The sequence below is a fragment of the Crinia signifera genome, chromosome 5 (assembly GCF_055691185.1).
Source record: "Crinia signifera chromosome 5, ASM5569118v1, whole genome shotgun sequence".
Classification (NCBI taxonomy): domain Eukaryota; kingdom Metazoa; phylum Chordata; class Amphibia; order Anura; family Myobatrachidae; genus Crinia; species Crinia signifera.
The window spans coordinates 8,737,705-8,761,908 of NC_139221.1; the positions used below are offsets into that span (position 1 = coordinate 8,737,705).

The 24,204-nt window shown below is 47.6% G+C and overlaps 1 protein-coding gene across 1 annotated transcript in view; it reads right to left on the bottom strand.

Moving 5' to 3' along the window:
• Positions 1 to 995: 995 nt before the first annotated feature.
• The window catches only part of LOC146079378 (antimicrobial protein CAP18-like), a 28,088-nt gene continuing 4,879 nt past the window's right edge, over positions 996 to 24,204 (bottom strand). The window contains exons 2-4 of the mRNA XM_083186180.1: positions 7,383 to 7,484; positions 7,152 to 7,214; positions 996 to 1,200 (exon numbers count right to left, since the gene is read on the bottom strand). Of these exons, the coding sequence (XP_083042306.1) occupies positions 1,123 to 1,200; positions 7,152 to 7,214; positions 7,383 to 7,484 (243 nt within the window). The 3' untranslated portion in view covers positions 996 to 1,122. The remainder of the gene's footprint in view (positions 1,201 to 7,151; positions 7,215 to 7,382; positions 7,485 to 24,204) is intronic.

Here is a 24,204-nt window from a genome sequence, read left to right on the forward strand (position 1 = left end):
GCGGTTTTTTTCTTTCTAACTGTCACTATGAGATGTTTTCCTACTCTTCCCTAGGACTGTCATGTGACTGGCATCATGTGACTGGCATCATGTGACTCCCTTGTCACGAAGCATAAGGTGGCTCTGGAAGTTTCCACAAGTGTCCCTTTATTCTCTTGCCAGCCGTGTGTAAATACATGAAATACATTAAAATGTGTAAACACATGCAATATCTAAGTATATACATCATACATTAATTATGTTCCTTCAATAAAAATGACATATATACACATACATATACCTTCTCATGAACTACAGATTAACTTTTAAATCCTAGCCTGTGCCTATGGAAATATGTATTTATAGACAAAGGTTTTTCACAGATATGACTATATTTTCAGCAATGTATGCCTATCTGTTAGCATCTCTTACAATTATATGCCTATTCAGAGCACTAAGTTTAGTTTGAAAATAGGGCGCTACATACAGAATGATCTCTGATAGGTCCGGACACCTTACCGCCCCCGCAGCGCCCTCTGCTGTCAGCAGTATACAGAATGATCACTGATAGGTCCGGACACCTTACCGCCCCCGCAGCGCCCTCTGCTGTCAGCAGTATACAGAATGATCACTGATAGGTCCGGACACCTTACCGCCCCCGCAGCGCCCTCTGCTGTCAGCAGTATACAGAATGATCACTGATAGGTCCGGACACCTTACCGCCCCCGCAGCGCCCTCTGCTGTCAGCGGTATACAGAATGATCACTGATAGGTCCGGACACCTTACCGCCCCCGCAGCGCCCTCTGCTGTCAGCAGTATACAGAATGATCACTGATAGGTCCGGACACCTTACCGCCCCCGCAGCGCCCTCTGCTGTCAGCAGTATACAGAATGATCACTGATAGGTCCGGACACCTTACCACCCCCGCATCGTCCTCTGCTTTCAGCAGTATACAGAATGATCACTGATAGGTACGGCAAGGTCCCACCACGTCATATACAGACATACAAGTCATAGAAGGCGGAATCATTTTATTGCTGTAGGCATCATGTTATCTCAGTAATCCAAGCGTTATTATGGGATATATCGCAGTACAGGGCGCAATGGTGGAGCTGCGGCATCTCCGGACACTTCTGTGACATCACTGCCGCTTGTCTAAGTTGGGAAGAAAACTAATGTGGCTTCCGAAGCCAGGAGACCGTCCGTCTGCTAAAGAGACCTATAAGAGGAAACAGGTTATCAGCTGTGTTATAGCCCCACAGTCAGCCTGATACACATAGCGGAGTGCGCCACACAGAGACACCGCTACTACTGTGATCACACACACACTATCAGCCTGATACACATAGCGGAGTGCGCCATACAGAAACACCGCTAATACTGTGATCACACACACACACTGTCAGCCTGGTACACATAGCGGAGTGCGCCATACAGAAACACCGATACTACTGTGAGCACACACACTGTCACCCTCATACACATAGCGGAGTGCGCCTCACAGAGACACCGCTACTACTGTGATCACACACACACACTATCAGCCTGATACACATAGCGGAGTGCGCCATACAGAAACACCGCTAATACTGTGATCTCACACACACACTGTCAGCCTGATACACATAGCGGAGTGCACCACACAGAAACACCGCTACTACTGTGATCACACACACACTATCAGCCTGATACACATAGCGGAGTGCGCCATACAGAAACACCGCTACTACTGTGATCACACACACACACTGTCAGCCTGATACACATAGCGGAGTGCACCACACAGAAACACCGCTACTACTGTGATCACACACACACTATCAGCCTGATACACATAGCGTAGTGCACCATACAGAAACACCACTACTACTGTGATCACACACACACTATCAGCCTGATACACATAGCGGAGTGCACCATACAGAAACACCGCTACTACTGTGATCACACACACACACTGTCAGCCTGATACACATAGCGGAGTGCGCCATACAGAAACACCGCTACTACTGTGATCACACACACACACTGTCAGCCTGATACACATAGCGGAGTGCACCATACAGAAACACCGCTACTACTGTGATCACACACACACTATCAGCCTGATACACATAGCGGAGTGCGCCATACAGAAATACCGCTACTACTGTGATCACACACACACACTGTCAGCCTGATACACATAGCGGAGTGCACCACACAGAAATACCGCTACTACTGTGATCACACACACACACTGTCAGCCTGATAAACATAGCGGTGTGCACCACACAAAAACACTGCTACTACTGTGATCACACACACATACTGTCAGCCTGATACACATAGCGGAGTGCACAATACAGAAACACCGCTACTACTGTGATCACACACACACTATCAGCCTGATACACATAGCGGAGTGCACCATACAGAAACACCGCTACTACTGTGATCACACACACACACTGTCAGCCTGATAAACATAGCGGAGTGCGCCATACAGAAACACCGCTACTACTGTGATCACACACACACACTGTCAGCCTGATACACATAGCGGAGTGCGCCATACAGAAACACCGCTACTACTGTGATCACACACACACACTGTCAGCCTGATACACATAGCGGAGTGCGCCATACAGAGACACCGCTACTACTGTGATCACACACACACTATCAGCCTGGTACACATAGCGGAGTGCACCATACAGAAACACCGCTACTACTGTGATCACACACACACTATCAGCCTGATACACATAGCGGAGTGCGCCATACAGAGACACCGCTACTACTGTGATCACACACACACACTGTCAGCCTGATACACATAGCGAAGTGCGCCATACAGAAACACCGCTACTACTGTGATCACACACACACACTATCAGCCTGGTACACATAGTGGAGTGCACCATACAGAAACACCGCTACTACTGTGATCACACACACACACTGTCAGCCTGATACACATAGCGGAGTGCGCCATACAGAGACACCGCTACTACTGTGATCACACACACACACAGTCAGCCTGATACACATAGCGGAGTGCGCCATACAGAAACACCGCTACTACTGTGATCACACACACACTGTCAGCCTGATACACATAGCGGAGTGCGTCATACAGAAACACCGCTACTACTGTGATCACACACACACACACACTATCAGTCTGATACACATAGCGGAGTGCGCCATACAGAAACACCGCTACTACTGTGATCACACACACTGTCAGCCTGGTACACATAGCGGAGTGCGCCATACAGAAACACCGCTACTACTGTGATCACACACACACTGTAAGCCTGGTACACATAGCGGAGTGCACCACACAGAAACACCGCTACTACTGTGATCACACACACACTGTCAGCCTGATACACATAGCGGAGTGCGCCATACAGAAACACCGCTACTACTGTGATCACACACACACACTGTCAGCCAGATACACATAGCGGAGTGCACCACACAGAAACACCGCTACTACTGTGATCACACACACACACTGTCAGCCTGATAAACATAGCGGAGTGCGCCATACAGAAACACTGCTACTACTGTGATCACACACACACTGTCAGCCTAATACACATAGCGGAGTGCGCCATACAGAAACACTGCTACTACTGTGATCACACATACACTGTCAGCCTGATACACATAGCGGAGTGTGCCATACAGAAACACCGCTACTACTGTGATCACACACACACACTGTCAGCCTGATAAACATAGCGGTGTGCACCACACAAAAACACTGCTACTACTGTGATCACACACACACACTGTCAGCCTGATACACATAGCGGAGTGCACAATACAGAAACACCACTACTACTGTAATCACACACACACTGTCAGCCTGGTATACATAGCGGTGTGCGCCATACAGAAACACTGCTACTACTGTGATCACACACACACACTGTCAGCCTGATACACATAGCGGAGTGTGCCATACAGAAACACCGCTACTACTGTGATCACACACACACACTGTCAGCCTGATAAACATAGCGGTGTGCACCACACAAAAACACTGCTACTACTGTGATCACACACACACACTGTCAGCCTGATACACATAGCGGTGTGCACAATACAGAAACACCGGTACTACTGTGATCACACACACACACACTGTCAGCCTGATACACATAGCGTAGTGCACAATACAGAAACACCACTACTACTGTGATCACACACACACTATCAGCCTGATACACATAGCGGAGTGCGCCATACAGAAACACCGCTACTACTGTGATCACACACACACACTGTCAGCCTGATACACATAGCGGAGTGCGCCATACAGAAACACCGCTACTACTGTGATCACAAACACACTGTCAGCCTGATACACATAGTGGATTGCGCCATACAGAAACACCGCTACTACTGTGATCACACACACACTGTCAGCCTGATACACATAGCGGAGTGCACAATACAGAAACACCGCTACTACTGTGATCACACACACACACTGTCAGCCTGATAAACATAGCGGTGTGCACCACACAAAAACACTGCTACTACTGTGATCACACACACACACTGTCAGCCTGATACACATAGCGGAGTGCACAATACAGAAACACCGCTACTACTGTGATCACACACACACTATCAGCCTGATACACATAGCGGGGTGCACAATACAGAAACACCGCTACTACTGTGATCACACACACACACTGTCAGCCTGATACACATAGCGGAGTGCACCATACAGAAACACCGCTACTTCTGTGATCACACACACTGTCAGCCTGATACACATAGTGGATTGCGCCATACAGAAACACCGCTACTACTGTGATCACACACACACACTGTCAGCCTGGTACACATAGCGGAGTGCACAATACAGAAACACCGCTACTACTGTAATCACACACACACACTGTCAGCCTGATACACATAGCGGAGTGCGCCATACAGAAACACTGCTACTACTGTGATCACACACACACTATGAGCCTGATACACATAGCGGAGTGCACCACACAGAAACACCGCTACTACTGTGATCACACACACACACTATGAGCCTGATACACATAGCGGAGTGCACCACACAGAAACACTGCTACTACTGTAATCACACACACACACTATGAGCCTGATACACATAGCGGAGTGCGCCATACAGAAACCCCGCTGCTACTGTGATCACACACACACACTGTCAGTCTGGTACACATAGCGGAGTGCACAATACAGAAACACCGCTACTACTGTAATCACACACACACTGTCAGCCTGGTATACATAGCGGTGTGCGCCATACAGAAACACCGCTACTACTGTGATCACACACTCACACACTGTCAGCCTGATACACATAGCGGAGTGCGCCATACAGAAACACTGCTTCTACTGTGATCACACACACACACTATCAGCCTGATACACATAGCGGAGTGCGCCATACAGAAACACTGCTACTACTGTGATCACACACACACTATCAGCCTGATACACATAGCGGAGTGCGCCATACAGAAACACTGCTACTACTGTGATCACACACACACACTGTCAGCCTGGTACACATAGCGGTGTGCGCCATACAGAAACACTGCTACTACTGTGATCACACACACACTATCAGCCTGATACACATAGCGGAGTGCGCCATACAGAAACACCGCTACTACTGTGATCACACAGACACACACTGTCAGCCTGATACACATAGCGGAGTGCGTCATACAGAAACACCGCTACTACTGTGATCACACACACACACCATCAGCCTGATACACATAGTGGAGTGCGCCATACAGAAACACTGCTACTACTGTGATCACACACTGTCAGCCTGATACCCATAGCGGAGTGCACCACACAGAAACACTGCTACTACTGTGATCACACACACACACTGTCAGCCTGATACACATAGCGGAGTGCGCCATACAGAAACACCGCTACTACTGTGATCACACACACACTATCAGCCTGATACACATAGCGGAGTGCACCATACAGAAACACCGCTACTACTGTGATCACACACACACACTGTCAGCCTGGTACACATAGCGGAGTGCACCATACAGAAGCACGCGCTACTACTGTGATCACACACACAATATCAGCCTGATACCCATAGCGGAGTGCGCCACACAGAAACACCGCTACTGCTGTTATCACACACACACACACACTGTCAGCCTGATACACATAGCGGGAATTGCAGGAAGGGGGGCGGGGGGGGGGTGCCGTGAATCGCGGGAGTGGGGGTCGCGGGGGGTGCTGCGAATTTTGGGAGGGGGGGTCGGCGGGAATTTCGGGATGGGGGGGTCACGTGGGCCCCGAGAATCGCGGGAGGGCGGGTCGCGGATGTCTGGGGGGGTGCGGGAGTAATGGTGGATGGTGGCAGTGGAGAAATGGTGGATGGTGGGCGTGTACTGTAGCCCTGGCTGGGCAGGGGGAGGTGATGTCAAGGGGGTGGGGTTAGTAGAACACTGGTCTTTTCCTTTTTTCCTTAGGGGGGGGGGGGCTGGTTTGTGTATCCCGCTGGGCAGGAATGTTATACACATAGATCACTGGTCTTTTCCCTAGGGGGGGCGGGTTTGTGTGTCCCGCTGGGCGGGAACGTTATACACATAGAACACTGGTCTTTTCCCTAGGGGAGGGGGGGGGGGCGGGCTTGTGTATCCCGCTGGGCGGGAACGTTATATACACAGAGGATGATGTCAAGGGGGTGGGGTTAGTAGAACACTGGTCTTTTCCTTAGGGGGGGGGGGCTGGTTTGTGTATCCCGCTGGGCAGGAATGTTATACACATAGATCACTGGTCTTTTCCCTGGGGGGGCGGGTTTGTGTGTCCCGCTGGGCGGGAACGTTATACACATAGAACACTGGTCTTTTCCCTAGGGGAGGGGGGGGGGGGGGGCTTGTGTATCCCGCTGGGCGGGAACGTTATATACACAGAGGATGAGTGACAGATCTGGCTAAATGTATAAGAGACATCTCTCCCTGCAGTTACCCATTGACCAAGTGTATACTGCCTTTACTCTGTGTTATGACAGTGTAATATTCTCCCATGCAGTTTGCGGTCAGTAATTTCAAGTGCAAGGGGGTCCCCCTGTCTAAAGTGCTCCGGGACCCCCGAAGGCTTAATCTGGCACTGGGAAACCCTGTGTTAGTGTCTTACCTCTGAGCACTTTATATCATCTCTGCCCGTCTGGGCCAAGCGGACCGTGCAAGTTTTCACATTCTGCAGAACATAATACAGTGACATTAGCAAAGTGACTTCTTACGTTTTCAAAAACAAAAAGTTGTTCTATTTACAGCTGATATTAGATAACTGTCCCTGATTGGCTGCTTATGGCAGAAGATAAATATGTTATTTACCACCTCTTATATACTGTGACACAATACTCACCCCATATTTTTGGAAATTACATCGTACTAGCTCCCTTCTGGCGGTTTTGGGGCACACGGTCTCCTTGATCACGACTCTCAATGTTAGGTAATCTTTGTCCTCCTAATAACAGAAGATTGGTACATGTAAGACCCTGCACCCACATGCAGCCCCATGTGACCCCATACCCCCTCGGTGTGTTAGGGACTGGTGTCACTGCATATAGAATAAGCACCACAGGAGTCTGCAGTGTTCTGTATATAACATTAGGAAATAGCATGCACACAGCGTCTATTCACGGGCGACATGGGGGACTCACAACTTCCCCCCCACACACACACCACGGGACGCTGCCGGCCCCTGGTGGGACGCAGGAACATCCCCAGAAACCATGAAGTTCCCGCGGAACAAGTTATATAAACCTCAATATAATACGCTACAGATTATTTCTATGGGAATTCTATTCTATTATACAGTATGTAGCAATAAAAACACAAGGTAAATACAGAACTGACCAAACTGTGACTTTACACTCCAGGCTTTAAGGATATCTATGTTTTAACACAGATGACTTGGTGCCTCAAATCATTTGATTTAAACATTTGGACTCAGGCATAGATATCCCTAAAGCCTGGACTGTGAGGCAGAGTTTGGGGTACCCCATTAGACACCACGTGCTGGGACATGGTGATTTTGGACTTGCTAAGTACAGTATACAATTAATTCATATGGTGAGATAGACAGGAGACCCCTTTCCTCACTTACATAACTTGCAAACGAAACGCGTCGTACATAACAGAGAACTGGCGTCCTCAGCCGCTCAGCGAACTTGACTTTTCTTAGACAGATGAAGAATATATTTTAGCTGTGGAGGAGGAGGCCTGATGAGGACTCAAAGTAAGACCAAGATACGCACCACATGCCCTGTACATGGTACTAATTCCGGCACCCTGTGTATGTATGTGTAACACAACACGGACTTCACACTATCTCTTATATATTTGGCTACATCTGTCACTCAAAGTGTGTCTGAAGCTGTAACGCTGGGTGGAGCCTCTGACTCACACCCTCTGCCTCTCTCATGTTACACAGCAAAGACACTGCTACTCACCAGACACACCAGGTGAGCGCCCCACACCTCCATACCTCCCAACATGACCCTCTCCAGGAGGGACAGAATGCTCTGTTTGTGGACTTCCATCTTAATTTATGATCGTCATCACCTGTTTTAAACAGGGTAATTGATAAGAAAGGTGTTTAAGCACAGGTGATGGTAATCCATAAATTAAGAAGAAAGTCCAGAAACAGAGCAATGCGTCCCTCCTGGAGAGGGTCATTATGGGTATGCACCTCCCTCTCTCCCCCCCCCATTCACGGCATCCCCACGATTAAATGGCACATGCAAAACACTGACATGGCTATGGTCGACAATAAAAAAGGTTGACAAGATTTATTTTTCATTTTTTCAATGTTTTCATATTCATTCTCATGTGTCGACATGGACACCAATGAAGTGCCACACTTATGTCAACATTTACATGTGTTGACCTTTCTGTGTCGATTTTTTCTTGTGGCGATTCGCGGCACCCCCGCGACCCCCCTCCCGCGATTTGCAGCACACCCCCCGCAATTCGCGGCACCCCCGGTGACTCCTGCAATTCACGGCCCCACCCCGTTACACCCCCCCTCCTGCGATTCGCGACACCCCGCGACCCCCCCTCCCGCGATTCGCGCCAACCCCCCGGGCCCCCCCTCACGAGGTTTACGGTGCCCCCCACGACCCCCCCAACCGCGATTCCCCACCCCTGACCCCCCCTCCTGTCATTGCGGCAACCCCCTGCCCCCCGCGACCCACCCTCCCGCGATTCACTGCAACCCCCCGCGCCCCCCCCTCCCACGATTCGCGGCACCCACACCCCCCCCCGCGCCCCCCCTCCCACAATTCACGGCATCCACCCACGACCCCTCCTCCCGTGATTCGCGGACACCCCTCACCTCCTCCCTCCCCCCCCACCTCCGCGCGCAATTCAAAGCAACCCCAGGATTAAATGGCACATGCACGGCTATGGTCGACAATGATAAAGGTTGACATGAGTTTTTGAAGATTTATTTTTCTTTTTTTGAATGTTTTCATATTCATTCTCATGTGTCGACATGGACACAGATGAAGTGCCACACTTATGTCAACATTTACATGTGTTGAACTTTCTGTGTTGATTTTTTCGTGTAGCAATTTTATTCCAGTGACAACTATGAACTATGTGCACGTCAACCTACACATCATCAACCAATTCTTTGTATAATATATAACACCTGTTCTGTTTTACTGTAGGTGTTTTAAGTCAGATCTTTTACTGCTACTATTACTGTTTATGTAAATGCATTCTGAATGACAGCAACATCCTACCATCCTTCTACAAGAATATATAACCAACTAGGTGATTCATTGCGCCCCGTGCCCCCCCGCAATTCACAGACCCCCCGCGCACCCCCCCTCCCGCGATTCGCAACCCCCCCTCGCGCAATTCACGCCCCCTCCCACGCTTTGCGGACCCCCGCCCTCTCCCGCAATTCGCTGACACCTGTGCCGCCTCCCTCCCTTGATTCACGGCACCCCCGCGCCCCTCCTGCAATTCACGGCACCCCTAAGCCCCTTTTTAGTCCCCCATATACTCACACACCCCTATCACTACCCAGCTTCCTGCTCTCCTGAACCGTAACTTCCACCACTGGGGAGTCGCTGACGCTGTTTTGCCCACATGCCCCTATCATGCCTCATAGCCCAGCCTCCTGCTCTCATGCACCCGAAGTCCCACCCAGTAGGAGGAGACACTGACTAAGGGCCACCTTCCTGTACTCCTGTAGTGCCACGCTGGACCCTCACCCACTGGCAGAAGCTGCACAGTATCTCCCACCCTCCTCTTTAGTCCCCTTTATGCCCACACACCCCTATCACTACCCAGCCTCCTGTTTTCCTGTGCCGTGACCTCCGCCAGTGGGGAGCCGCTGACTCAGAAACACCCTACTATACTATTGCACACACACACCTAAACAACATGCACACACAGCCCCCCCCCCACACCCACAAATGTCACTGTACCATCCACACTATCAATGTACATCTTACTCTGTAACCGCTTTTTAATTAAACAAAATAATACACACCCCTTCCACATCATATGCTCTCTATTTAACACATTTCACCTATAACTCAAGTTGCAATACAGGCATCTTTCGTACAATTCTAACCATCTTTCTCATATACAAATGTTCACAAATTAAGGGGGCGCAGCCCCTTACGACGGTGTGAAGAGCGCCCGTAGGGCGCGATGAATCACCTAGTAATGTCCAATAAGGGATTATACACCGACATGAAGCAGAAGGGTTTTATCTTATTCAGAAATATATTGTATAAAGAAGGAAAGGGACTGTAATGAGGGACACACTAATTAAGATTAAAACATAACTTTTAATTCACATTTGATCAAATTCCCTTATCATATATTATGGGAAGTGGCAGCCAACATATAGGGATTAAGAATACAAACATAAATAGACATAAAGGTTGTGCTCTTATAGTTAAAGAAAAGTGTGTTAAAATTACACAAATGTTCACTCTAAGATGTCCTGTCAATTTTGCACGTATCACTGTGAGCCAGTAAAAAGAGTATTATCACTTTCAATGGTGCGGGTTTATGGGGTTCTGGAGAAGTCAGTGGGTGACATTCTATGGATTGACATAAATGCGCATTTTTTTTATCGCACCACTTCGCACATATTTAATGAGATGCGAAAAACGGGCCAAATACTGCAAATTGGTGCGAGTTTGTGCGATGTGTTTAGTCCTGAAAATGTGCGATTTTCATGTCTGAAAATCGCACGTTTGCAGGAAATCGCAAATTAAAATAAAAAAAAACCAGCGCGGGGTCCCCCGCCAGAGCATAACCAGCCCCGGGCTCATTGAGCCGGTGCTGGTGACATAAAATCAGGGTCCCCGACAAATAGGGGTCCCCTTGATTTAATGAAACCAGCACCAGGCTCAAGGTCCGGCGCTGGTTCCCGAAATATGGGGGACAAAATGACTAGGGGTCCCCCGTATTTTAAGAACCAGCACCAGACCCAACCAGCCAGCAGGGTAATGCCACAGCCGGGGGACACTTATTATATAAGGTCCCGTGGCCAAAGCATTATCCCCCTGGCTGGTCAACATGGGCAGGGGTCCTGGGGAAGTGGGGACCCCCCCAATGAAGGGGTCCCCCCCCCTCCAGGACTTACCAGCCCATGCTTAATGTCCGGGGCTGTCCCCGATGCCCCTGGGCGGTGGGCATCGGGCTGATGGATAGTGTAAAAAATTGAAGAAAAACGATTGTTTTCTACTGTAGAACTATGATTCCCAGCAAGCCTACCCCGCATGCTGGGACTTGGAGAACCACAAGTACAAAAAATAGTTAAATAAAACACACTGACACCCTGAAAAATAAAAGTTTAATACACACATAACACAAACACTGATACTTACCTACCTTGAGCCCGTAGGTCGGTCCCTGGATCCTGGGTCCGGGGTCCGGGGCTCCTGGACAGAAGAGTCCGGTTCCGGGGCCTTGGTCCGGGTTCCGGGGCTGGTCCGGGGTCCTGGGCTCCAGGGCTGATGTCTCCGGGGTCCAGGATCCGAAGAAGTCCAAAAGGGGTACCTAAGGAAGGAAATCCTACTCACCTGGTCCCCGGCGACGACATCGGCATCCTCTCCGGCAGACGCGCTGCTCCCGGCTGGTACCCGCTCTCGGACTGAAGAGGCGCAGAGATGTTTCATCTTCCGCGCCTCTTCTCAGAATGATTCTATTGGCCGACCAGGTGAGTAGGATTTCCTTCCTTAGGTACCCCTTTTGGACTTCTTCGGATCCTGGACCCCGGAGACATCAGACCTGGAGCCCAGGACCCCGGATCAGCCCCGGAACCCGGACCAAGGCCCCGGAACCGGACTCTTCTGTCCAGGAGCCCCGGACCCCGGACCCAGGATCCAGGGACCGACCTACGGGCTCAAGGTAGGTAAGTATCAGTGTGTGTGTTATGTGTGTATTAAACTTTTATTTTTCAGGGTGTCAGTGTGTTTTATTTAACTATTTTTTGTACTGTAGAACTACAAGTGCACCGCATGCTGGGACTTGTGGTTCTCCAAGTCCCAGCATGCGGGGTAGGCTTGCTGGGACTCATAGTTCTACAGTAGAAAACAATAGTTTTTCTTCAATTTTTTACACTATCCATCAGCCCGATGCCCACCGCCCAGGGGCATCGGGGACAGCCCCGGACTTTCAGCATGGGCTGGTAAGTCCTGGAGGGGGGGACCCCTTCATTGGGGGGGTCCCCACTTCCCCAGGACCCCTGCCCATGCTGATCAGCTAGGGGGATAATGCTTTGGCCGCGGGACCTTATATAATAAGTGTCCCCCGGCTGTGGCATTACCCTGCTGGCTGGTTGGGTCTGGTGCTGGTTCTTAAAATACGGGGGACCCCTAGTCATTTTGTCCCCCGTATTTTGGGAACCAGCGCCGGACCTTGAGCCTGGTGCTGGTTTCATTAAATCAAGGGGACCCCTATTTGTCGGGCACCCTGATTTTATGTCACCAGCACCGGCTCAATGAGCCCGGGGCTGGTTATGCTCTGGCGGGGGACCCCGCGCTGGTTTTTATTTTTATTTTAACTGTTTAAACTGATTTTTACACCAGAACCCTGCACAGATCATTGCGATCTGTGCAGGGTTTTGGCTAATTCGCCCATCAGAACCTGGTCTGATTTTTGGGCGAATTATAGACACACTTTATACAAATCGCATACCATTAAATATGCGATTTGTATACTTTTTCATGTGAAAACATCTGGATGTGATGTGCTGCGAAAAGCAGCCATCGCATTTCCAGTGTGTCCAATTTGTTGGCCAAAATCGCACTTTTTCACATTTTCGCAGCTCATTAAATATGCGAAAATGGAAAAAATGCGATTTCGGCCGTTTTTGCGAAAAAACTCGCAAAAGTCTAATATTCTCATCCCATAGAATGTCACCCTCTGTGTTAGTAGCTGAATTTATTCAATTTCACTTCAATTCTATTTGGGTATAATCTTATACTCAGTGAAATATTAATTCTATAATTCACACTACTTATATCCTCTCCTCATATTCTGTATATGTAATACAATTATTTTTGGTGAGAACACTTTAGATTGACAGATGTTGTTTTGTTTTTGCGGGTAGATCAAATATAATATCTCATTCATTTGAGATGATATAGTCAGCAGAAAGATATAAATATTTACTATTGTATTGAATCTGCTGCGCTATATAAGAAACTGTAAATAAATAAATAAATATTTGTGTTGTTTTGGTATATTCAGTTGGTAGATCTTTGCTGCCCTCTGCTGGTCAGATAGTATAGTTAAGTGGGTACTTGTTTCCTAGCAGGGCGCCCACTACGCAAATTGCTTAGTGGGCTATTCTGCAAAGGAAAATCGGATTGCATCGCATGGGCCTTTTTAGTGCCATGCGATGCGATGCAATTTTTTTATGTAATCTATTCACTGCTCTGTATGCCCCAGGGGATCTCATCGCATCGCACCTCCCACAAACTCGCATGCGATCGCATGCCATTTTATAGGGTGTGCGATGTCATTACATTAGCTATACAATAATATCATTGTATGACATACAAAGAGGTTTTAGGCACCCCCCAACTATCCACGCTACCCCGAAGCATGGTGAGCGGCGGCGAAACACGTCTTCCGACCTTTTCATACCCCCACTATCCATGTTGGCGTGGAGTTGATTCTATATAGTGTGGCTAGCGTAGCCCGAAGCATGGCGAGCGCAGCGGAATACATGTAAAGTAATCCATGTCCCCTCGCCACGCTTCGGGCTCGGTGGCTCGCTGCGCTCACCACACTATATAAAATCAACTCCACGCCAATGTGGATAGTGGGGGTATGAAAAGGTCGGAAGACGTGTTTCGCCGCCGCTTACCATGCTTCGGGGTAGCGTGGATAGTTGGGGGGTGCCTAAAACCTCTTTGTATGTCATACAATGATATTATTGTATAGCTAATGTAATGGCATCGCACACCCTATAAAATCGCATGCGATCGCATGCGAGTTTGCGGGAGGTGTGATGCGATGCGATGAGATCCCCTGGGGCAAACAGAGCAGTGAATAAATTACATAAAAAAATCGCATCGCATCGCACCAAAAAGGCCCATGCGATGCGATGCAATTTCACTACGTTAACGTATGTAGGAAATCTGGGCGCCCTGCTAGGAAACAAGTACCGTTAAGTGTTATCTCACTAGGCACCAGATTCTCTAAGCTTCAAAAGTGATAAAATGGAGAGTGATAAACAGCCAGCCAATCAGCTCCTACTTGCCATGTCACAGACTGTGTTTGAAAAATGTCAGACAGTAGCTGATTGGCTGGCTGTTTATCACTCTTCATTTTATCACTTTTGAAGCTTAGAGAATCTAGCCCGATGTGTGTCTCCCTTCTAAATCACTTCACCATTGATCTCTACTAAGTATCCACACAGTGAAACACCTTCATTGATTGTACAGGATAGATTACTTATAAATCGTTCACAACATTACAGCTCACAGTAATTAACATTTAGCTAACAGACATTTCAGTGACATATGATGCCTGACATGTGTTTCACTGTCCACTTTATCAAGGCCAACCAGAGTGGTCCCAGTGAATGATATTTATAAATGTGGGCCCACCAATCAGGATCGCCCTTTGTTATCACATGTGTGTTGGCAGCCAATCCATGTCCATAGGCCCTGAGTGTATTATTTATTATTTATTTAAATTTTATTAGCGCAGCAGATTCCGTTGCACTTTACAATTGTAAACAGAGATAAAACTGGGTAACAACAGACAGACTTGGAGGTAGGAGGGCCCTGCTGCAAGCTTACAATCTATAGGGATATACGAGGGAAACACAAGGACAGGCACCAGTAATAGCATAGCTTGTAGGTCCAGAAGGGAAGCTATATAATACATAAGTGCCTCAGAGGGTTATGTGTGCAATATATAAATATGATAGGCTTGCCTGAAGAGGTGAGTTATCAGGGAACACTTGAAAGTTTGGAGGCTAGTGGAGAGTCTTATTGTGCGTGGAAGGGCATTCCATAGGATGGGAGCAGCCCGATGAAAGTCCTGTAATAGTGAATGGGAACTGGTGATCCGTGCAGAAGAGAGACGCAGATCTTGTGCAGAGCGGAGTGGTCTAGATGGGAGATATTTTGTGATAAGTGCAGAGATATATGCTGGTGCAGTATGGTTAATAGCTTTATATGCAAGTAGAAGTGTTTTATATTGAATACGGTAAAACACAGGTAACCAATGGAGGGACTGGCAGAGCGGATCAGCAGACGATGAGCGTCTTGCTAGGAAGATCAGCCTAGCAGCAGCATTTAAAAGGGATTGCAATGGCGAGAGTCTGTTCTTGGGAAGACCAGTTAAGAGACTATTGCAATAATTAATGCAAGATATAATAAGTGCATGGATAAGAGATTTAGTAGTGTCTTGTGTGAGATAGGGTCGTATTTTGTATATATTTTTTTAGATGCATGTAACATGATTTGGAGAAAGATTGAATGTGGGGAACAAAGGACAGTTCAGAGTCAAGGCTGACCTCTAGGCAACAAGCTTGTGGAGTAGGGTAGATTGTCGAGTTGTCAACAGTGATGGATATCAGGATGGTAACTGTTCTTAGCTGGTGGGAATATAAGTAATTCTGTTTTGGAAATATTGAGTTTGAGGTGGCGAGAAGACATCCAAAGTTAGATGGCAGAGAGACATTCAGAGACTCGGCCCAAAACCACTGGTGACAGCTCTGGGGTTGATAGATAGATTTGAGTATCATCCGCATATAAATGATACGGAAATCTGAAATAGCGGATGAGTTTGCCAAGAGATGAGGTATAGATTGAGAAAAGCAGAGGACCTAAGACTGAGCCTTGCGGAACTCCGACTGACAGAGGTGGTGAAGAGGAGGTAGAGTTAGAGAAGCGAACACTGAAAGAGCGATCAGATAGGTAAGATGTGAACCAGGAAAGGGCTGTATCATTAAGACCTAGGCAGTGTAGTGTTTGTAAGAGAAGAGTGTGATCCACAGTGTTAAACGCAGCAGCAAGATCTAGAAGAATAAGTAGTGATTGATGGTAACTTAGCAGTTACCAGATCATTCATCACTTTAGTCAGTGCTGTCTCAGTGGAGTGTTGAGAGCGAAAGCCTGACTGAAGCGGGTCTAATAAGGTGTGAGAGTTAAGAAAGTTAGTGAGGCGAGAGTAGACAAGTCTCTCCAGTTGGAGAGGCATGGGAGCTGAGAGATAGGACGATAGTTAGAGAGAGAGTTAGGGTCAAAATTGTGTTTCTTCAGAATGGGTGTAATCACTGCATGTTTGAGCAAAGAAGGAAAAGTACCAGTAGCAAGAGAGAGATTGCAGATTTTAGTTAAGGTTGGAATAATCACATGAGACAGAGTATTAATGACTTGTGCAGGTATAGGATCAGGAGGAGAGGTAGTAGAGTAGGAGGATAAGAAGAGTGTGGAAACTTCCTTTTCATTTGCCGGCTCAAACGAAGAGAAAGTGCCAGAGGGTTCAGGTGGGGAGGTTGTGGAGGAGCATACCATTTCTTCTCGAATGTTATCTATCTTGTCCTTAAAGTAGGAGGCAAGTTCTTCTGCACTGATGATAGCCGGGGGGGGGGGGGCGGGAGGAGAGAAGAGACTTAAATGTGTTAAAAAGTCGCTTAGGGTTGGTGGCGTGAGAAGAGATGAGAGATTGGTAGTATATTTGTTTAGCAGTGTCCAAAGCATTGCAGTATCATTCACCTTTTTGGTGACATCAGACGCCGCAGTCACGTGACCTGCATTGCGCGTCATATGCCTGATTTTCCCTGTAACGCGTCCATGTGGTACAACGTGTCATCTCCCCCGCATCCGCCAGTCCTAACTGTGTTGGACACGTGATCTGCCTCATCCTCCCTGTAAGCGGTCACATGTCCCATCACATGGCTATCTTTCACTAATCAGTGGGTCCCAGCTACGTGACCTGGAAGTAGCCCTGCATACTAGGCACCAAGCCCCAGCCCTGTAACTGGCATGCCTCATAAGGAAACTTAAAAGGATAATAAGCATCTCTTTTTATCATATATTATAGAGCCTGAGTTCCATATTTTATTTAGTGACCATCTATTGGTGGTTGTTAGTGTCTGCATGAATTCTAGGCAAGTTCCAGGGTATATTCCACCCATGTACAGTATATTGCACCCATTTTCCATATACAGTATGGTCATAATCTCAATAGTCTAATACTGGATGAAAAATATAACTAGGGTTAATATTTGAATATTGTCATATTTTTATATTAATAGCGAATCATTTTTTTTTTTAAAGTACATAATGCTGTGCACTTGAACTCATATTCTCGTATACTTAACAACAAAAACTAAATTCTCTATTAATTTAACTTTTATTTTTTTATTTATTAAATAAAAAAATTAAAGCATAAACTTCTGCTCAAAATGTGAAAAATAGTAAATAAAATAAATATGATAGATACTGTAAAAAGATTTCATGTTGTGTTAGTGAATTATAAGATGGTGTGTGATATAGATTTCATGTTGTGTTAGTGAATTATTAGATGGTGTGTGATATAGATTTCATGTTGTGTTAGTGAATTATTAGATGGTGTGTGATATAGATTTCATGTTGTGTTAGTGAATTATTAGATGGTGTGTGATATAGATTTCATGTTGTGTTAGTGAATTATTAGATGGTGTGTGATATAGATTTCATGTTGTGTTAGTGAATTATTAGATGGTGTGTGATATAGATTTCATGTTGTGTTAGTGAATTATTAGATGGTGTGTGATATAGATTTCATGTTGTGTTTGTAGTTGCATGGTGCATTATTCTTAAGCTGTGAACACGCTTAGATTTTTCCCTGTTTTCGATTCGATTTTGCTTATAGGAGCAAAATCGAATCCAGATCGAATGGTTTTTAGGACACTTTCGATCTGCATTCGATTCGATGCGTGCTCCCGTTTTCTCAAAATCGAATAGAAAAATCTACTGTGCAGCCAAGGAAACCTCGAATTCGATACAGTACATCGAATGAGTACATTGTGCCTACATTGTGAAATCGAAATCGAATTGAATGCAAAAGTACAGATCTAGGGGGAAATTTACTAATATGAAAAACCTAGTTTTTCGTATTAGTATTTTCCCTACGACTGCATACGACTGTTTCAGTCGTATGCAAAGTCGTGTTCTGGAGGGGAATGTACAAAGCAGTCAGATACGACTGCTTTGTAACCCTCCGATGGTGTAACCATTTGTATTAGCTGGCCGTAGATACGGCCGCTAATACGAATTAGTGGAGGCAGTCTGCACGGATCAGTCAGATCCGTGCAGGCTGCAAGGTGTAAAAAAAATAGAAAATTAAATAAATTTTAAAAAAAACTGCGTGGGGTCCCCCCCACAGCTGTAACCAGCACCAGGCTGAAAGAGCCGGGGCCGGTAATTAAAAATCAGGGAACCCGACAAATAGGGGTTCCCTGATTTCTAACAACCAGCCCCAGGCTCCAGGTCCGGGGCTGGTTCCCAAAATACGGGGGACAAAATGACTAGGGGTCCCCCGTATTTTAAGAACCAGCCCGAGGCCAAACCAGCCAGCAGGGTAATGTCACAGCCGGGGGACACTTATTATATAAGTTCCCGCGGAAAAAACAATAACCCCCTGACCGGTCAGCCTGGCCAGGGGCCCTGGGGGAGTGGGGACCCCCCCAATAAAGGGGTTCCCCCCCTCCAGGACTTACCTGACCAGGCTGAAGCCTGGAGCTGTCCCCGGTGACCCTGGGCCGTGGGCATCGGGCTGATCTTGGTGTAAAAAAAAAGATGAATAAACTATTGTTTTAAACTGTGGAACTATGAGTCCCAGCAAGCCTCCCCTGCAAGCTGGGACTTGGAGAACCACAAGTCCCAGCCTGCGGGGCATTAAAGGGCCCGCTGGGTCTTGTAGTTCCACAGTAAAAAAAATAGTTAAATAAATACACACTGACACCTGAAAAATAAAAGTTTAATACATACATTACACACACACTGATACTTGCCTATCTTGATCCCGTAGGTAGCCCTCTGTCCTGGTGTCCGGTGTCCTGTGTTATCCTCCAGGTCCATGTCAGCGGTCCGTGTCATCCTCCAGGTCCATGGCGGTGTCCGGGTCCGAAAAAATCCATGTTGGAGCTGTGGTAGGAAATCCTACTCACCTGGTCCTGTGCTGAAGATGTCTTGTCTTGGTCCGACGTAGTCCAGGTAATCTTCAAGCTGTCGCCGGTCCCCGCACTGTCCGCATCGCACTGAGGAGAGAATCTGAGATATTTCATACTCGGCGCCTCTCCTCAGGATGATTCTATTGGCCGCCTAGCGGCCAATCAGGAGCCAAGAAAGTCGGTTCCTGATTGGCCGCTAGGCGGCCAATAGAATCATTCTGAGGAGAGGCGCCGAGTATTAAATATCTCTGCATCTCTGCTCAGTGTGATGCGGACCGGCGACAGCTTGAAGATTACCACCTGGACTACTTCGGACCAAGACAAGACATCTTCAGCACAGGACCAGGTGAGTAGGATTTCCTTCCACAGCTCCAAAATGGATTTCTTCGGACCCAGACACCGCCATGGACCTGGAGGACGACACGGACCGCCGACATGGACCTGGAGGACGACACAGGACACCGGACACCAGGACAGAGGGCTACCTACGGGATCAAGATAGGTAAGTATCAGTGTGTGTGTAATGTATGTATTAAACTTTATTTTTCAGGTGTCAGTGTGTATTTATTTAACTATTTTTTTTACTGTGGAACTACAAGACCCAGCGGGCCCTTTAATGCCCCGCAGGCTGGGACTTGTGGTTCTCCAAGTCCCAGCTTGCAGGGGAGGCTTGCTGGGACTCATAGTTCCACAGTCAGAGCCAGATTAAGGTCTAAATGGGCCTGGAGCTGAAAATTATCAAGGGTCTATTATGCGCAATAATAGGGGTTGTGGCCAGCACCCAATAATGTGTGGGGGCGTGACCAGTGCTCTGGTTGGGTGGTCTACTTGGGTGTGTCTGTATATGTGTAAATACTTTCAACTAATTATATATGCCTGGAAAAGGCAGGGGACTGGAATAAGAAAAATGCAGGGAGATATATTGGCAGGTGCACTCCAAAGGTGCACCCGCATGACACTGATGTCCTAATATACTTGCTGGTAGGGATGCCAATCCCGGGGCATTTTTTCAATCCCGGGATTCGGGATTGAAAAATGCTCAATCCCGGGATTCCCGGGATCCCGGGATTGGCTTCCCTAATAATAAAAAACACCCTGGCCGCCCGAGCGCTGGGTGGGTGGGCGGGTGTCAGGGACCGCTGGGTGGGTGGTTGTCAGGGACCGCTGGGTGGGTGGGGGGGGGTGGGTGGTTGTCAGGGACCGCTGGGTGGGTGGGGGTGGGGGGTGGGTGGTTGTCAGGGTCCGCTGGGTGGGTGGGGGGGGTGGGTGGTTGGCAGGGACCGCTGGGTGGGTGGTTGGTAGGGAGCGCTGGGTGCCCGTGAGCGCTGGGTGGGCGGGCGGGTGGCCGGCCGTGAGTGCTGGGTGGGAGGGCGTGTGGCCGGCCGTCAGCGCTGGGTGGGTGGCCGGGCGGGTGGCCGTCAGCGCTGGGTGGGCGGGCGGGTGGCCGTCAGCGCTGGGTGGGCGTGCGCTGGGCGGGCGGGCAGCCATGGATGTGTGGCTGTGCCGTGTGCCCTGCGCAGCGTGACCTCGCAGCGTGACCTCGTCACGCTGCGCACTGCGGGGTATGGGGAAGCCGGGCAGCGTCTGAGTGCTCAGACGCTGCCCGGCATTAAACTGCGCATGCGCAGTTTAATCCCGAAATCCCGGGATTGGAAATTCCAATCCCGGGATCGAAATCCCGGTGTTTTGGGGGCCAAATCCCGGGATCCCGCCGATCCCGATCCCGGGATTGGCCACCCTACTTGCTGGGTGAGGCGGCATTCCAATCATAAAAAAATACTGAAAGACGAAATTTGGTAGACAACATTTCAGCACCTTTTATGTGGTCACCTAAGTTTACCACATCATATACCCCTTATACAAATCATGCAACACATTAGTAACCCCCTTATACTATACTTGCCTCTTACACATTATGCCACATGGAATGAGCCAAAATTCACACTATGGCACATGGATTAAGGCAAAATTCACATTTTTGCCACATGGATTGAGCCAAAATACACACTATTCCAGGAATGTCCAAACAGTGGCCCTCCAGCTGTTGTGAAACTACACATCCCAGCATGCCTTGACATAGTTTTAGCATTCCCTAATAGCAAAACTGTGGCAATGCATGATGGGACTTGTTTTTTCACAACAGCTGGAGGGCCACTGTTTGGACATGCCTGGAATAGTGTGTATTTTGGCTCAATCCATGTGGCAAAAATGTGAATTTTTGCCTTAATCCATGTGCCATAGTGTGAATTTTGGCTCATTCCATGTGGCATAATGTGTAAGAGGCAAGTACAGCCATAGTTTGGACATGCCTGCAGTATACCAAACAGATTGAGCAATAATCCACAATATGCTCCATAAAAAATTAAAAATGTACACCATAATGCCCATTACATAATAAGCCACGCACCATAATCTCCATTACATATTATGCCAAACACCATAATGCCTATTAAAAATGATGCTACATGTTGCTTACCTACATGTTCATTGCCAGGGGTTCCATGTTCATTGCCAGGGGTTCCATGCTCATTGCCATGTGGGATTACATGCTCATTACCAAGGGGGAATACATGTTCGTGGTAACTGGTGGACAGCTGCCGCGGGCAGAAATGACAGCCGGGCAGAGAGCAGGGGGCTCCCCGGCTGTATTCAGAGCACTGCACTGCACTATTTGAAATAATACCCCTTTCACACCAGAAAATGCAGGGACTTACCCAGGAATATGGTTTCAGTATCATGCAGGGACACCTGGTATGATGGGGGCATTGTAATATGGGGGTATAAGATACTAGGTACAGTAACTAGTAATTAGGGGGCACCTGGTATGATGGGGCATTGTATTATGCGGGAATAAGATACTAGGTGCAGTAACCAATAATTAGGGGGCACCTGGTATGATGGGGCATTGTATTATGGGGGTATAAGATACTAGTTGCAGTAACCAGTAATTAGGGGGCACCTGGTATGATGGGGGCATTGTATTGTGCGGGAATAAGATACTAGGTGCAGTAACTAGTAATTAGGGGGCACCTGGTATGATGGGGGCATTGTATTATGGGGGTATAAGATACTAGTTGCAGTAACTAGTAATTAGGGGGCACCTGGTATGATGGGGGCATTGTATTATGCGGGAATAAGATACTAGGTACAGTAACTAGTAATTAGGGGGCACCTGGTATGATGGGGGCATTGTATTATGCGGGAATAAGATACTAGGTGCAGTAACTAGTAATTAGGGGGCACCTGGTATGATGGGGGCATTGTATTATGGGGGTATAAGATACTAGGTACAGTAACTAGTAATTAGGGGGCACCTGGTATGATGGGGCATTGTATTATGCGGGAATAAGATACTAGGTGCAGTAACCAGTAATTAGGGGGCACCTGGTATGATGGGGCATTGTATTATGCGGGTATAAGTTACTAGGTGCAGTAACTAGTAATTAGGGGGCACCTGGTATGATGGATGCATTGTATTATGGGGGTATAAGATACTAGGTACAGTAACTAGTAATTAGGGGGCACCTGGTATGATGGGGGCATTGTATTATGCAGGAATAAGATACTAGGTACAGTAACTACTAATTAGGGGTCACCTGGTATGATGGGGGCATTTGTATTATGCGGGAATAAGATACTAGTTGCAGTAACCAGTAATTAGGGGGCACCTGGTATGATGGGGGCATTGTATTATGGGGGTATAAGATACTAGGTGCAGTAACTAGTAATTAGGGGGCACCTGGTATGATGGGGGCATTGTATTATGGGGGTATAAGATACTAGTTGCAGTAACTAGTAATTAGGGGGCACCTGGTATGATGGGGGCATTGTATTATGCGGGAATAAGATACTAGGTACAGTAACTAGTAATTAGGGGGCACCCAGTATGATGGGGCATTGTATTATGCAGGAATAAGATACTAGGTACAGTAACTAGTAATTAGCGGGCACCTGGTATGATGGGGGCATTGTATTATGGGGGTATAAGATACTAGTTGCAGTAACTAGTAATTAGGGGGCACCTGGTATGATGGGGGCATTGTATTATGTGGGAATAAGATACTAGGTACAGAAACTAGTAATTAGGGGGCACCTGGTATGATGGGGGCATTGTATTGTGCGGGAAAAAGTTACTAGGTACAGTAACCAGTAATTAGGGGGCACCTGGTATGATGGGGGCATTGTATTGTGCGGGAATAAGATACTAGGTGCAGTAACTAGTAATTAGGGGGCACCTGGTATGATGGGGGCATTGTATTATGGGGGTATAAGATACTAGTTGCAGTAACTAGTAATTAGGGGGCACCTGGTATGATGGGGGCATTGTATTGTGCGGGAATAAGATACTAGGTGCAGTAACTAGTAATTAGGGGGCACCTGGTATGATGGGGGCATTGTATTATGCGGGAATAAGATACTAGGTGCAGTAACTAGTAATTAGGGGGCAACTGGTATGATGGAGGCATTGTATTATGCGGGAATAAGATACTAGGTGCAGTAACTAGTAATTAGGGGGCACCTGGTATGA